The 17669-nt window shown below is 35.9% G+C and overlaps 1 protein-coding gene across 1 annotated transcript; it reads left to right on the forward strand.

Moving 5' to 3' along the window:
- The first annotated feature begins 4273 nt into the window (after positions 1-4273).
- LOC143239637 (uncharacterized) lies at positions 4274-16902 on the forward strand. Its single transcript, XM_076480945.1, has 4 exons — positions 4274-4664; positions 9140-9294; positions 9468-9604; positions 15187-16902. Exons 1-4 carry the CDS (start codon positions 4344-4346, stop codon positions 15453-15455), a joined length of 882 nt encoding a protein of 293 aa, XP_076337060.1. The 5' UTR covers positions 4274-4343; the 3' UTR covers positions 15456-16902.
- Positions 16903-17669: the final 767 nt, after the last annotated feature.

The following is a 17669-nucleotide window of genomic DNA, read 5'->3' on the forward strand; positions in this document are numbered from 1 at the left end:
ATCACTTATGAACATCTCAACAGTATAATATCTTAGTAATATCTACCACACTAGACTGGAAGGAGCCAAATTTCACCCTCTGGCAGGACTGAATCCTGGTCAGTACCAGCACAGCAATGTGAAATAAAGAGTTCGTAATTAATAACTACTTATAATGAAATCTGCTCATTAATAATTATATTTAGGTGATACTATTAAGCATAAAAATAAGTTAGTATTTTATCCAAAAAGTGGCATTCATTATAATACATATGTGAAAGATGACATTCCATATATTCAGTATTATACCTGAAAGACAGCAGTATTATATCCAGGGGCGTAGCCAGAAATGGCCATTGGGGAGGGAGGTTAGTTTGAGTGCTTGATGAAAGCCTCGCAGGCGCAAAGCCATGATAGGGGGGTCCGGGGGAATGCCCCCCTGGGAAATTTTAAAATAAAAACATAAAATAAGAGCCTGAATTATACATTCTGAGACCACCATTTTGGCAAATTTCAAAATGGCACACTTAGGTGTTTGTCTTCTTTTTTTAATCATAAATAAATATATAAGCCTATATATATTATATATAACTTGAAGTTATCAGACCCAGCAAAGTAGGCCTACAGTCCTGTCATCAACATATAAAATATAAAGTCATTCAGGAGAGTGCAAAATATACGTATAGTGTGTATAATCTGTATTCAAATATCATGGACAGTGTATGTTCAGATTCCCTGGATTTCAAGAATAAACTTCACAAATAAACAGTGGGTGGCACCGTGGCAGGCTGGCAGCACCATGACACTAATCTAATACCATTGGCGCCATCTATAGTGAATCATTCATTATAGATGACGCCAATGGTACTGTGAATGTGACGTTGACAAACAGAGGTTGCGATAAACAATCATTCACTGTGTGAAGCCTGAAAAAGCAAAAAACTGCATGGGTTCTTTAAACCCATTCATGAGGTTGAACCTGATCAATCTGCTGCAACCAATCAGGTTGAATCAGAATTGTCAACTGAGTTGTCAGAGTCATCACCGTGGCCTTCTACCAGTGCTGCCACTACCACCTCAGGTCCGGTCTGGGATATTGGAAATTACATTTCTGACGATGTCAGCATTGGTAAACAGGTAAGTCGACTCCTCATTATATTAATTTTGTATTAAAAATCATGCAAACACTCTAATGAGTTTTAGACTGAATATTCATTGCTGTTAGTGATTGTAGGCCTACAGCCACAGGATGTTAGGCCTGCTCTGTAAAGTACAGCTCTAAGCCTTTCTCTTCGAGGTTATTGTACTCCCGTAACAAACTTTCCTATGTGCAAAATAACTTAATTAAAACTATGTCTTTCTGTTTCTTTTAGATAAACGCTGAAACCAAAAATGCCTCCTTGAGAATGCCTGGAAACCAGGGAGTGATTAGGTTTTCCCCCAGTGTTGTCCAAGAAAGCTGCGTTTTCAGCATCGTTGGCTTTCACAGTGGAAATGGCTACTCTACAGTCAATATGCAAAGGGTACTTTCTGCAAGTACTGCTGTCTTTTTGCTCCTGATGGTGCTGGTGTTGGAAGCAAGAAATTGGGACAACTAGTGAAATTTCCATACACAAACTGGAAGTAGGCTGTTGAAGACTTCAAGGCACATGAATTGAAACAGTACCACCAAGACAGCAAAGAAAAAGCTAACAATTTTATACGGGTCGTAAACACAAGTTCATCTGTGCACTTGCAGCTTGATGCAACTTACAAGCAAGAAATTGAACAGAACCGGCAATATTTAATGCTTATTATTGCTGTGTGGGAGACAGGGTTTAGCTTTGAGGGGAAAATATGATTCTGGTCCAATGTTTGTTGGTGAAACTGATGAGGAGCCCATCAATAATGATGGGAATTTTCGGACAATTTTGCACTACAGGGCAAAGGGTGATGTCAAGCTTTCAGCAAGCCTAGCCTTAAAAGTACAAAGAAGAATGCTACGTATCTGAGTCCTCAAATTCAAAATAAAATTATCAATGCCTGTAATACTCATGTTCTTGATGCTTTGGTCAACAGGGTTAATGCTGCAAAGTGTTTCTCAATATTAGCTGATGAAACAACAGTTGTTTCAGGCATTGAACAATTTTTTGTGTGTTAGATATTTGCATGCCAATGAAACTTTGTTGCAATGAGAGAAGATTTTTTGCAATTTATACCTGTTTATGATGTGACAGGCAGAAACTTGGCTGATGTTATTATAACCAATCTGACAAAATATGGTATTGACATGGCTTACCTGCGAGGACAAGGGTACGACGGTGCTGCCTCTATGAATGGGAAATTCAATGGTGTACAGAGACGCATAACTGATAAATTCCCACTTGCACCCTATGTACACTGCAGTGCTCATTCCCTAAACTTGGCAATTTCTGATGCTTGTAAAGAACTAATGGGAGTAATTTCTAGCATTGAAAACTTTCTCAATACACCCAAACAAAAGGACGTTTTGGCTCTTTCGGTGGAGAATAAAGCACCTGAATAAAAAAAAAAAGTTTGAAAGGTTTCTCTCCAGCCGGTGGATTGAGAGGCATGATTCAGTCATTGTCCTTAAAGAATTAATCCATGCAGTTGCAGATGCTCTTAAGACCATATCAGGTTGGCAAGACAGAGATTTTGCCACGCAAGCCAATCAATTGTTGTGTTCTATAACACAGCCAGAATTCATCATCACTCTACTTACCATTGCTAAATTGTTTTCCTTTAGTTTACCTCTGTGCAACTTACTGCAGTAACAGAACATTGATTTAGGTGCTGCGATGCATCATGCAGAAATAGCGGAAGATTTAATCCATTCACTCAGAAATAATACTGTGAATGAATTTAACATTTTCTGTGAGGCTCAAATTCTGTGTAGTGAGCTTCAAATTGACATCATAATGCCAAGACACGCTAAAACACAGATGTACCGTGCTAACCCACAAACCACTAGCCCTGAGGAGTACTTTCGTATTCTTGTATTTGTACCATTTGTTAATCACTTTCTTTCACAAATATGTGACCGTCTGTCCAACTTGATGATGGACATCAAGTGGAGAGTCACAAAACTCTCCTTACAAACTTTATGTGTTTACTACCATAAGGATCTACCACAGAACGGTCAGAAAGTACAGCACAACAATGTGACCAAATTAAAGAGTTGGTTAATATATACAAGGCTGGCATTGACAGCATTTCACTAGCTGCAGTAGGTGAACTTAGTACGAATCACTTGCGAACAGCAGACCAAAAAATGTCACAGATGCATATGCAATGTGAAATGCAGAAATGTTCCCAGTCATTTCTAGACTGTTGAAAGTATTTGCCACGCTGCCTGTGTCAACGAGCTTAGTGGAGCGTTCGTTTTCAACTCTCAGAAGACTCAAAACGTATTTGAGAAATACCACCACTGAAGATCGATTGAATGGCCTGGCCTCATTATACATTCACTGTGATATTAAAGTTGAACCAAACTGTGTTGCAGATGTCCTGGCAAGAACGAACAGGCGTTTGAGCCTTTAATAGATATTCGATTGTATTTCTCTAGTTCTGACAAAACTTGCTGTATTAAAAGAGTGTTTAATTAGAAATTTCCATTTGCGCATTTGTTATGTGTGGAATTATCTGCCATGCAATCACGAATCTTTATGAAACTTCACAGGTGGCAACTAAACTTGTCTAAAAAGTTTGGATCCATGGGGGTTTAACCCCCCTTGGCTACACCCTGATTATATGTATAGTATTTTTAGTTTATATGCTTTGAAACATTATAGTCAAGAAAATAAAAAGAAAATAGAGTTTAATATTTTTATGGTTCGAAGGATGGCATAGCCTGGTGGTTAAGGCGCTCGACTCGTAATCTGAGGGTTGCGGGTTCGAATTCCAGTCACACCAAACGTGCTAGCCCTCTCATCCGTGGGGTCGTTATAAAGTTACGGTTAATCCCACTATTCTTTGGTAAAAGAGTACACTAAGAGTTGGCGATGGGTGATGATAACTAGCTGCCTTCCTTCTAGTTTTACACTGCTAAATTAGGGACGACTAGCGCAGATAGCCCTCCTGTAGCTTTGCGTGAAATTCAAAACAAACCAAACTAAGGAAAGCATATCGTTTTTGTTAATAATTAGTATGGTGCATGGGAATTAGCAGCTGCATCTATTCAACTCTCAACAGTTTTTTCCATGACAGAAGTCATGAAATACTCGTGTCTGAACTTTGTATAAGAATGTTGCTAGGTGACAACAATCAATCAAAACATTGGTTCACTCTTTCATAACTACTGTATGAAATGAATTTTGACCTTTCACACCTTGTGAAGACTCCATCAGACTTGGTCACGAAGCAAAATGTTTCAGTGTAAAATAAAGTTCTCGGCCACCTCGACCTTTGTAACAGTTGTGTTTTTCTTTTCTATTTTCACTCCATACTCTCTGACCAGAGTCTACAGAAGCCTTCCAACACTACCAACTGGCTACTTGCTCAATGAGGGACAGGCTCTTTTCGACCAAACTACAGTGTTAAAGCCCTTCCAATGTGCAGCCAAGTGTAACCGTTTTCGGACACAGTGTTTCGGTTTCAGTTTTGGTAACAGCACTTGTCAACTCTTAGGGAAAATATTGTCACCATGTACGACACTGTCCCATAGTCCAGGAATGACTTATTATCAGGTAGTTTCATAATAGCTCGTTAAAGACAAAAAGTCTTTAATGTTTTTATAGATCTTATCATATAGGACTTGAGCATTTGCCAAATTTCAATTTTTGCTTTACTGATTACTTTTTTCGCACAAGCAGAAAAAAAATGTTTTTAGTGAACTTTGCACTCAGATGGTCCTGATAATCACGTCTTAAACATTTAAATACAAAAATAGATTAGAATTAAATAGTATTAAGTAATATATTTGGTGTTTATAAAAAAAAAATGTGATCAAAATATTTTGTGATGTGTTTATTTTAGTTAGAATTCCTCAATTAAACTAAAAGGATTTAAACACACAACTGTGTTTATTACTGGAATAATATTATACTTTCACGTTATTTGTTTGTCTGCGAACTCTTTTCACAGTTTTGGAGTTAGCTGTACCATTCTTCACAAGCGGGATTGCATAGATTAAAAGTTTTCCTTATCTATATGACGTAGTTATCTGCCAAGAGGGAATAAAACACAATCTGAGGTCAAACAGTTATAATTGGAAATAGGAGTAGGTGTTCAGGGCCAATGGACTAGTATTTGTTAGAGGATTTTGTGTTCCTAGGCTCCTGTTAATCAGACATAGTAAGGCCTATGAGGGTTCGGAATCAACCCAGGGCAAGGAAGCGCTCCTCCAAATCTTTTACGTAGAGTTATTATTCAGTATTTTATTTCACATAAACCAAACTTAAATAGTTCGACTGAATGAAATTATTACAAAACAATAACATTCTTACCTTTATAGTTTCATTAGAAGCGGAGTTTTCTTACTCTCTTTCTCTGTGAAACATTTGACCGTATCCTCTGTATCTAAACATTTGGCTCGTTTATTCTTTATTGACGGACTGGCAAGTCTGTTTGAATATATTTACTTCCTTAAACCTCGTATATAACTTTGGGTTAATTTTAATTTGGAGAAGTAGTGCCCTGCTAATGTTACTGTGACAGAAAGTATAAAAATTAACAGTCACGCTTCATACACATCCGGGTATGACGTAGAAAGTCTATTATAAGTAAGTTCTTTCACAGTTTAATTTTGAAAGTTCAGACTTCACACATGCTTTTAAAGATAACAGTTGTTCTGACAGCGTCGAGGGATCTGTTTTGTAAGTCTTTGGTAGGAGTTATTATGCACTGTAAATCAAATTTACCATTTATTAAAGTATCTAATGGTTCTATTACTATGGGGCGGAAAGCACTTTTTCTGTAATTAATCTTTGATATTATAACAAAAATAAGTCCTTTTTATTTTCTACACACTCGCAACTCTACATCTTTTTACTTGAGGCACTCACTCAACTTTAAATCTGTGCCAGGCTGTGGCCATTTTTGTTTCCATTTCTTTTAGTCCATCGAATTTTTTCCCAATGAAAAGTTCTGTAACTATCCAGACGCTTTCACAGTTCTTGTATTTAAAGAAAACTGATATTTAATGGGACACAATAAATATTTAAGAAATGAGATAACTTCCAGTATCGAAATACAATAACATATTCACTCGGTAATTTATTGAATTATACGCGCTCTTGATAGCGAAGAAGTAAAATGTTGAAACATTTTACGTATTAGACTGTACTCAGTATCGAGGTTTTTATCTTCATACACTGTTACCGAGTTAATGTTTTGTGGGAAAAACGACCGGATCCGTCATAACTTTACGTAAGCTTTAACATTTTGCCATGGAAACAAGAACGAAACTTCTTTTTAAGTCATCCATATCATTTTGGAATGAGTCCGATGTTTGAAATGAATCATGATTTAAAACAAAACAAATCAAAACGTTTTTAGTCTACCTTTATAACATCAGAAAAATTATCTTTTTCAAACGTGTAATTGTTATTAACTAAACTGGAAGAACAATTATTAGAACGATTAATCACTGGGGGCCTAACTTCCTTAGTTTGAAGTTCTGTTCGACGTCTATTACAGTTAATACCATAATAACGTGGGACTAATGTAAATTCACTTGGGTCAACAACATCACGCTTCTTTGTAGTTTCTTCTTTAAAATCACATTTATGCTTACTATCAACACTTTCTAAGTCGACATTATTGTTATAACCTCAAGGAGAATTAGGACTAAGCCTGTTTGCAGTATCGTCTGCTTCCTCGGCACTCTTGTTTTTAAAATGAACTTACTTGTTGATAGACAACGGTTGAACAATTATACTTCACGTTTTCTTATGATTTCGGAACCACCATTTAGACATACTTGGTTTGACACCGTTATTTGAATTAAAAGTTAAAACCACAACCTCATAAGTATTAATATTAATAAACAACCAAGTCAAATACAACGTGAAGGACAGATCCCAACTTAACCTCTCGTCGGGTCGCTATCTTCTGGCTTACAAAGAATAATGTATATCTGCTGTGCATTTTCCATCGACTGCTGGCGTTTCCAATGTTCCAAGCAAAATATTTACATCTATAATTATTTTAACGAGTTTTGAGAGTGTTTACTTTTCAGCTGAAAAAATATTCACATTGCTTTTATTTTTGCATTTCTTTTTGTCACTCTTTAAGTTTTAGGGTTTTCGTTTTATTGTGTTATTAAAGTTACATTTAGGTTTGTCATCAAGGGGACTTAAAACTCTTGAGGACCGGGCGCTATTGCTTCTACTACTTCTACGCCTTACACATCTGATTGTTTGTGTAGTTAGGTACGTTATGTATTACTGCTTGAGTGAGCTGTTCACTTTATGCGATTTGGTATGTTATTTGTTAATTGATCATGTTTTGGCGATAGATATATAATGTATTAGCATACTACTCGATTATTCTGATCAGGTTATTCCATTGCGCACCACATGGTCCGGTATGGCTAAGTGGTTAGGGTGCTCGACTCGTAACCGGAATGGGGCAAGTTCAAATCATCGTCTCGTTAAACATCTCCACCCTTTTAGCCCTGGGTACGTTATAATGTCACGATCAGCCCCATTATTCGTCGGTAAGAGAGCATTTCAAGAGTTGGTAGTGTATGGTGATGAGTAGCTGCCTTTACTCTTGTTTTACATTGCTAAATTAGAGCTCGTGTAGGTTTGAACGAAATTTTAAAAAATAAAGCGTACGTCGTTTGTTGATTGATCATGTAATATCTTCAGGTACATTGAGAATTGTAATGGGAATTACAATAATTTTGTAAACTATAAAACTTCGGCTTTATGAGCTTTTAAAACTTTGTTTTTGTTTTCTAATCACCTAACAGAAAAATATCGATATCATTTTATGTTGTTGTTGTTTTTGGAATTTCGCACAAAGCTACTCGAGGGCTATCTGCGCAAACCGTCCTTAATTTAGCAGTATAAGACTAGAGGGAAGGCAGCTAATCATCACCACCCATCGTCAACTCTTGGGCTACTCTTTTATCAACGAATAGTGGGATTGACCGTAACATTATAACACCCCACAGCTGAAAGGGCGAGCATGTTTGGTGCGACCGGGATTCGAACCCGAGACCCTCAGATTACGAGTCGAACGCCTAAACGTGTTTGGCCATGCCGGTCCTAATCAATCTTGTATAAGAACAAAAGATTGCGTTATTTTATGCGACGTATCCAAAAATAACATATTCGTCAAATCACGATGCATTGTTGTTTTGAATTAAGCACAAAGCTACACAATGGGTTATCTGTGCTCTCCCCACCGCGGGTATCGAAACCCGGTTTTCAGCGTTGGAAGTCCGCAAACATACCGCTGAGCCACTGATCACGATGCGTACATGTATCGCAGAAACATCGCAAACACTTCCTCATGATAAATATTTAGACTAAACATAAATGCGAGGATACTTCTCTAATTTTACAAATTTATAAAAGCCGTTAAGCGCACAGCACGGGGATAATTGAGGTAAAAATGGGAAATTATCACAGTTTGGGTGAAGATTGCATGTAATCACTGTTAGAGTTAAGCTCGGAAGCAATCGTTACTAATTGAAGTTCACATGAGAGCAGGAAAGGTGAGCTATATATCATTTTGGAGATTTTTTTTCCGGCCATGAAAACTAAACTGTACAGAACCTGTTCGTAGAAAGTATAAAATAGCTGTATAAGTGTAAATGTCGTAACATGTAGTGTATTGAGACAAATAATTAAACACCGTTAGAATGGAAGTCAGAAAAGCAAAGCAAGACATATTATAACAAATAAATGTATAATATCGTGTAGAGTACTATAAAATAAAATAGTGGATGTTAACTTTATTTCATTTTACATAAGAGATAAGTTGTAGGCCCATACTCCAGTTTGTTGTGAGTATATATAAAGCAGTAAGTCCGTCACTGGGACAGAATTATTATTAGGGTTATGTACACAGGGTTATTTTGGTGTTTAGTTCATTAAGTTGTCAAAAGAAACATAGATGAAGGTCGCATCTTTAAGAAAGTGATGGTTGTTTTGTTTTAAATCTAAGTTGTGTAACATAACGTAATTTCGGTTTTTATCCACTTTTCCAGGCACCAACTCATGGCCTTTATCATCATCTGCATGAATCGTACTTCAATGAGAAACAAATAGGTTTATCCAAACGATCTTCTGCACCAGCGAGCGAAATTTGGCTCAACGACTGTAATACTGATCAATGCTTGAGTGCTGGCATGACCGGTTTTTGGTTTGTTTTATATTCCTGTTTTTCACATACATTTGTGAAGTCGAAAATGATAAGTTTCGAAGTTTTTATCCAAAGTATTTCCAATAAAAATAATTAAATTTAGACCAATATTTGACAGTTTGAAATAATATAAACATATAAATATCGTGGTTTTGTTATTTGTATTTTTAAAGGTCAAATGACTTGGACTATGTGCTCTGTCGAACTCCTGATACCGTGGAGTCATTTCTTGATCCCAGTGGTGGTGTGGTTTTAGATCTTTCTCCTACTAATCCACCGAGTGAATGTCCGTCTAATCACGTCATAACAGGTATATTATCGGATATTTTAAAATGGTAAGACGAATTTCAAGTTATGATGGTGGATAAAACTTGAGGTTCATATTTCTTCGCAGCAGGTACCCACGAAGACAAGTGAATCCCAAGATTTATACCCCGTCATAACACTACTAATTAAAGTACGATGAACTTAGCATGTATGTCTATTTTTGTAACTCAAACCTTTGCGTCATCTATTGAAAAACACCACAAATAAAAATCCGTAAAAAATTCAAGTTTTTGGTGTTCAAGATCGAGATAATTAGAAAAATCACTGTCGTGTGTGCAATAACCATTTCTTTATAACAGAACAGGATTTTGAATAAAAGTACCTTCTTTACAACTTTCACTTGGACTGTACGTGAGGGTTTTGTTATATTTTTATTGATGTTATTTGTAAATGTGGTTTTAACAAATTGGAGTTATCTGTTACTTTTTCAATAAACAGTACAACATTTAATATATAAAAAAATACAATTTATATCAATAAAATTTATTAAAATTGTTAAATCTGTACATTAACTAATTTTAATGCAATGAGTTGCGTATGACTAAAGAAAACCCTAGGTGGATTCAGCAGATAGCCCGATGTGGTTTTGCTATAAGAAACCACACATACACACTAAAGAAAAGAATGCCAAAACTATTACCGTGCAGTACTTCCCACAGGGAGAAAAAAAATCCATTGTTTCGTTTGTTTTTTAATTTCGCGCAAAGCTACACGAGGGCTATCTGCCCCTAATTTAACAGTGTAAAGAGGGAAAGCAGCCAATCATTACCACCCACCGCCAACTCTTGAGCTATTCTTTTACCAACGAATAGTAGGATTGCCCGTAACGTTATAACACCCCCACGGCTAAAAAGGCGAGCATGTTTGGTGTGATGGAGATTCGAACCCGCGACCCTCGGATTACGAGCTAAGCGCCTTAACCACCTGGCCATGCTGGGCCGAAAAAAAATTAGGAAAGGTTCACTTTTATAATTTTTCTTCATTTTTCAATGAAGTATAAACAATGTTGAATCAAGACGATCGTAGGGCTTAGGAACAGAAGATTAACTTTTAAGGAAATTTTTCATGGACCCATAGTTTTCGTAGGCCCTAGGCAATGTGTCTAATAAATATGGGTATGAATACTACGATTAATAATTACTAGTACAAACACCCGTTTCTGCTAGCATGATTAATTTTCAGAGGTGCCGAAAAAAACAAATGAAACAGCATCCATTGCAATTTCCTGAATACTTCTAGTTTTGGCCCACTATGACCAAGTGGTTAAGGCGCTTGACTCGTAATCTGAAAGTTCCGGGTTCGAATCCCCATCACACCAAACATGCTCGCCCTTTCAGCCATGGGGACGTTATAATGTGGTGGTCAATCCCTCTATTCATTGATAAAAGTAGTTGTAGTCCAAAAGTTGGCGGTGGGTGGTGATGACTAGCTGCCTTCTCTCTAGTTTTACAATGCTAAATTAGGGACGGCTAGCGCAGATAGCCCTCGTGTGGCTTTGCGCGAAATTCAAAAACAAACAATACCTTTAACTTCAACTTACAAATGCTGCAATTGTGGGGAAGAACATATGGCTAACTATAAAGTATGCCAGAAATATAAATCCATTAAAACACACTTGTATGAAGTTAAAAATCCCAACACGAACAAGCCGCCACCACCACGAACAATTAACGAACCCATACCTACCACTTCAGCATCACAAAACACAACTACACAAACAAACACTTATGCTGCAGTGGTCAAAACTTCATCATTCCGACAGGAAAAACCATCACCATGTGAAGACGAATTACCCAAATCACCTCAAGACACACAACCAACAACGATTGAAACCACACTGACATCTGCCATAACTTCCACCTTCTCGGAAATTATGGCAGAATATATAAACCCTACAAACACCAACAGTCTCACAGACATAAAAGTTAAAATCATATTGAAAAACATACATAAATTCTTGCCGCAAATTTTAACCTCCATCATAAACTCCACTAAACATGGATAACTTCACAGTTTTACACATCAATATCCAGGGTGCTCTTGCTTCCAAGAAACATGAGATTGAAGATACAACAAACTCCATAAAACCAGATGTTATTATAATTAGTGAAACTCTCCTATATAACTACCATCGGTTCAAATTAAACGGCTACTCCATTATTAGACATGACAGGAAGGATAATAGAGATCCAAACAGAGGTATTTTATTACTGTACAGGACTGAACCTATAGTTCAGGAACTTAGCATTCCTTCTAGTAACGAATCCATAGTCATCAATATAAAAACACATAATAATACTGACGTTACTGTGGCGGGCATCTACTGCTCGCCTAGTACAGTGTTAGATGCAAATCTTTTGCAGTCATTGAATAATAACAGTCCTAATCTAATTATTACAGGCGATCTAAATAGTAAACATATAGCATTCAACTGTCGAAGTACAAACGCAAACGGCAATATACTTTTTCAATTCTTGGATGAATCTAACATGACTTTATTAAACGATGCACCACCGACACATATCTCGTACGCACACGGCACCAGTGAAATACTGGACCTATGCCTGTGTTCGTCTAATATGAGTCGCAAATTCGTAAACTTTCATGTTGGTCACGATTTGGACAGTGACCACCTCCCAGTTTGGTGTATCTTCAATCTCACCCCCATTTAAACAAAATTAAAGTTAAATATCAACTGAATTACAACAAAGCTAATTGGCCAGTTTTTCAAACTATCTTAAATCAAACCTTACCTCATATTGCCGCGGACGCATCAGATATAGATGCATACTGTCATATCATCTCTGAGTGTCTAAAACATGCAGCCAACAGCTCTATACCGAAACAAAAACACTTCACAACAACTCACTCATGACAACCATATAAAGACATAATACACTTAATAAAAGACAGACAGTACATACAAAATCGCAACCCCACACTTAAAACACAGATCAACACTATAAGGAATAAGATACGACATTTAATCCGACAACAAAAACAAGAAAACTGGGACACCTTCTGTTCAGAACTAAATCACAAAACTGATCCAAAACAATTCTGGACACACTTAAAAAGATTTACGAATACAGGAACAACAAACACAGTATATCCACCACTTGAACTGGATGGAGAAACAGCGTACACCAACATAGAAAAAGCTGAGATATTTAAAAAACACCAAGAAAACACGTTCAAGATACATCATGAACCAGACATGAACAGATACTTCTATAATACAGTTAATAACTTTATTGATCACAACAAAAGCATTTACACATCTATATTTCCAGTTAACACTATTATACACCAAGAAAAAACAAAAGACTGGAGCACTCATCAACTGATTAAAGATATCACTGTAACGGAAGTCGTAACTGCTATTAACAACACAAAAAACAAAGCCCCTGGAGAAGATGGTATTCAAGCTATCCTCCTAAAACGAGGCACTCAGAGATTATATGAACATCTAACAGCGTTATTTAATCTCTCACTATCAGCTGGATATATCCCCGTTTCTTGGAAGGAAGCAATAATATTAATGTTCCAGAAAGAAGGAAAGCCAGCGAATAAACCAAACAACTACCGCCCGATTAGCTTAACCAGTTGTATTGGCAAAGTATTAGAGAGGATAATTAGTAATCTTCTGTCAGTTTACTTAGAAGAAAATTCAAAATTACCAGAAATTCAAAACGGATTTCGAAAATACCGCCAAACCTCAGACCACCTGATTCGACTTACAGAATCAATTACCAACAGCTTCAACAAAAACGAATGCACTGTAGCTTGCTTTCTCGATATTGAGAAAGCTTTTGACACAGTGTGGCATAATGGTTTGCGTCATAGGTTACATGAAATGGCCTTACCCCAGGAAACTATTCGCTGGTTGTCCAACTTCCTGGAAAACCGAAAGTGCAAAGTAAATGTGAATGGGGCCCACTCAGGATATTATTCAGCAGACTCAATAAGCTGAAAAAAGATCCACCAAAGCTCTATATGAATGAGTCACTTTTACTGACTGCTACTTCTGCTAAATTTCTAGGTCTAACCTATGATTCAAAATTAACGTGGTTACCGCATATTAAAAATATACTGAAACGAATCTGGAAAAGAGCAAACTATGCAAGAAGTCTTTCAGGTAAAAACCAAGGAACATCACCAGACAATATACTTAAAATCTACAAAACGTACATTAGACCCATAATAGAATATGCATCACTTGCCTGGATTAACATAGCACCCACACATTTACAGAAACTTCAACGAATACAAAATTCAGTTCTAACTTCGGCATATAAAGTACCACGTAGCACTTCATCCACATTCATGCACAAGTATGCAAACATAGACACAATATCTGAAAGACTCTTGCATAATTCTTTAAAATATTTCAATAAGAATTGGCATAAGAATGACTTAATGTATGATCTCGACAGATACCACGTACATGATGTAAATAGTCCTAAATACCTCTCCCCTTTTAACATGTATTTAAGGAATATTGCACGAGCTCGCCACCTTGCACTAGACACTTAATCCTTGTTTTTCTTTCAATGATCCTAAATTTTCTCATTATTATTATTATTTATTTTTTTATTCTTTATTTTATTTTATTTTATTTTTTTTATTTTATGTTATGGTTACTACTAGTAGTAGTAGCATTTTCTCCATGGAGAAAAGCAACAAAAGAAGAAAAAGGAGAAAAATACAAAAAATATACATATATTAAATGAAAATCAAAAAAAAAAAAGAAAAAAAATACAGAAAATGTATTAAAATAAAAAAAGGGAAGAAATAACTAAAGGAAAAAAAAACTTTTCTTGTGCGTCTATGCATGGACTGTGCCCTGAAATGGGCCTGAGTATGGTGTTATACTTTTACTCTGGCCCAAAGCTATTATAAGACAAATCCCTGAAAGACAGACGCTATCAACGTTCGGGAGGGAGGAAGAGGTCTAATGTACCTGACCCTCCTGGGTATTTAACATAAATACCCAAATACCTGCTCAGCGAGACTCGACTCAACTTTCAACTTAGATTTCAACATTAACTTCAAATTCGATTTTTAAACAGTAGACTTGTTTAGAAGTTTAAGTTTTACAGCACCACAAATGGTATTACCCACCGCCAACAGAAAAAAAAAAAAAGAGAAATACTTGATATTTGAGACTTCGTAACCTTAACAAAGAGCTGTTGGTCAGTAATATTCATTTTATATTCCTGACTTATTCTTTAAAACTCTATAGCTCTGGCAGAAGGCTTTTAATCAGTAATAACCATTTTATTTGAGATTCTGTAACCCTAACTAAAGGTTGTTTGTCAGTAATAACCATTCTTGTGTTTTACTTGATCTCTGAGATTTTGTAATGTCATGTAAAGATCTGTTTCTCATGGTAGATTGTCAAATATGAACCATTCGTTTTTATATCACTGTATTCAAATAAGACCTACTCCACTTAGGCCACTCAAACAGAATGGTATATTTTATCGATTCGTGTTATTTCGTAACAAATGTTGCTTATTTCTAACAATTATTTGACGTCTGTTGATTTGCTTGTCCATACAGCTATTGCCGATCTCAATAATTACTACTACATCCGCCTAGACGAAGCCAAGTGTCTCCCTCTGGCAGTAAAATGGAAGATCGACTACTCTCGGTGTATAATGAAGATGGTGGTAGCAGCAAGGGCACCTCTGTCCAATATGACTAATTGGAGTAACCAATGTCCAGTGGACGACAATATCTACTTCATTACTCAACTGGTATATTATACTGGAAAAAATTACTTGAAAGAGTACAAATGTTGCCCAGCTGTAAAGTTCATGTTTAATTAGTCCTTTCGCGTCTTAGCTCATAAAACTTAATCGTAAGTACATAAGCTTTGTAACACCTGAAGCACAAAGTTGACTCCAACATGTAGAAGTAGGGTTAGAGATAATTTGTGTGAAATAATTGCTATTATTATTAAATAACGTGTGATTATTATCTATTTGTTTCCATTCAGCGTTATTTACTGTTCTCTCAGTCTGCGGATTTACAACGCTAAAATCAGGGGTTTGATTCAACTCGGTGAGTACAGCAAACAGCGTGATGTAGCTCTTCGATAACAAAACACACAATTATTTAGTGTAAAAGATGCTCTACTAATCCACTGTTTAGCACTCTCACTGTTATATTGTGCGTTTCTATATTTTCTAAGTAAAGTATACGTGTTTTGACACAACGTAATTTTTCTGATGTACTTTAAAAGTTAAACCAGCGACGTATCCAGGCCAATCGGCGGCCTTAAGTGTAGTCAATGGTAAAGATGGGTAAAGGCACACCCAATCCTCATATAACCCTTAGTGTTTATCATGCAGTTATCCAGCCGGGATCCCAAAAACCAAAAAGTTTAGTCTACCTACACCTTTTTCTGGTACAAATAACGTTCTCTACTGGAACAACATTATATAGCTGTATGGACAAGCAAATCAACAGACGTCAAAGAATTGTTAGCAATAAGCAACATTTGTTACGAAATAACACGAATCGATAAAATATACCATTCTGTTTGAGTGGCCTAAGTGGAGTAGGTCTTATTTGAATACAGTGATATAAAAACGAATGGTTCATATTTGACAATCTACCAAGACAAACAAAACTTTACATGACATTACAAAATCTCAGAGATCAAGTAAAACACAAGGATGGTTATTACTGACAAACAACCTTTAATTAGGGTTACAGAATGAGACCCACGGATCTTAGACTATTTAACATGCATTAGTAGCATTCCATTGTAACACACCGTGGTTATTCCATCCGATGGATACAGGTCAAATTCAACGTCACATTGATCTAATAAATGCACCAGCTATCACCATTTTGGTTCATTAAATAAACACTTTATCCAGGTAGCCTGTCCACGCTCGCATCATTTTATTTCTGCAGTAAGATTTTATTCTTCCAAAAGTTCAACTCAGAGGTACCTCTTAAAGTTGGTAGCCTTGTATATATAGTTATTTATTTACAATTCATGTGTGACAAGCTTACTTTGGATCAATCTAAACAATTTTCTACTGCTTTTAAATTGTTTTATTTAGGCTTAAACACCAAGAATTGTTCAAGCAGTAGAAAGTAAATAGCTCTAAAATATGTAATAAAAATTATGTAAACATAGTTTTTCGTTTTATTCTACTTTCCTCTTAATCTTTACATCTGTTACTATTATATTGCACAGGAAAAGGGTAAATCTTGACACAAAATAAAAATGACACACAAATCTGTGGTTCATTGTCCATTCTTCTGGTCACCTGACCTAGTAAATTATTAGTCAGGTTCATAAAGTTGGTAGCCTTGTATATATAGTTATTTATTTACAATTCATGTGTGACAAGCTTACTTTGGATCAATCTAAACAATTTTCTACTGCTTTTAAATTGTTTTATTTAGGCTTAAACACCAAGAATTGTTCAAGCAGTAGAAAGTAAATAGCTCTAAAATATGTAATAAAAATTATGTAAACATAGTTTTTCGTTTTATTCTACTTTCCTCTTAATCTTTACATCTGTTACTATTATATTGCACAGGAAAAGGGTAAATCTTGACACAAAATAAAAATGACACACAAATCTGTGGTTCATTGTCCATTCTTCTGGTCACCTGACCTAGTAAATTATTAGTCAGGTTCATAAACCTAGAGTACTTTTCCAAAGAATGTTTTATTTTATGTACATGCCACTTACTGTTGGTGAGATCCACAAATACACTAACCATTTTACATTCTTGTCTGTTACAACACTCATTGTAAAGAACTGATTGATAAATTGGTAGTTCTGGAATTATATAACTGGGAAGGTATGGTGTAATTATATTATATAGATTAGCGTATCTAACATAACTAGACGTAGATATATCATTTGTTGAGCGGCTACAGTAAGTATCTTGAATTAAACATAATGATACTGATGATGTGTTTGTCAAGTTTTATCTTCAGTGTTCTGTGATATTTTTATTTCTGTATTTTTCTTCTTCGGTATAAAGTTATATGTTTAGCAGCTATGTAAGAA

Source organism: Tachypleus tridentatus, chromosome 13 (genome assembly GCF_004210375.1).
Source record: "Tachypleus tridentatus isolate NWPU-2018 chromosome 13, ASM421037v1, whole genome shotgun sequence".
NCBI classification, from domain to species: Eukaryota; Metazoa; Arthropoda; class Merostomata; order Xiphosura; family Limulidae; genus Tachypleus; species Tachypleus tridentatus.

Excerpts from the sequence above, each read along its gene's own strand:
- LOC143239637 (XM_076480945.1), top strand. The coding sequence starts at position 4,344 with ATGTTTCAGTGTAAAATAAAGTTCTCGGCCACCTCGACCTTTGTAACA. Across the intron at positions 9,295-9,467 it reads GCTGGCATGACCGGTTTTTG|GTCAAATGACTTGGACTATG; the intron begins GTTTGTTTTATA and ends GTATTTTTAAAG. Across the intron at positions 9,605-15,186 it reads GTCTAATCACGTCATAACAG|CTATTGCCGATCTCAATAAT; the intron begins GTATATTATCGG and ends TTGTCCATACAG.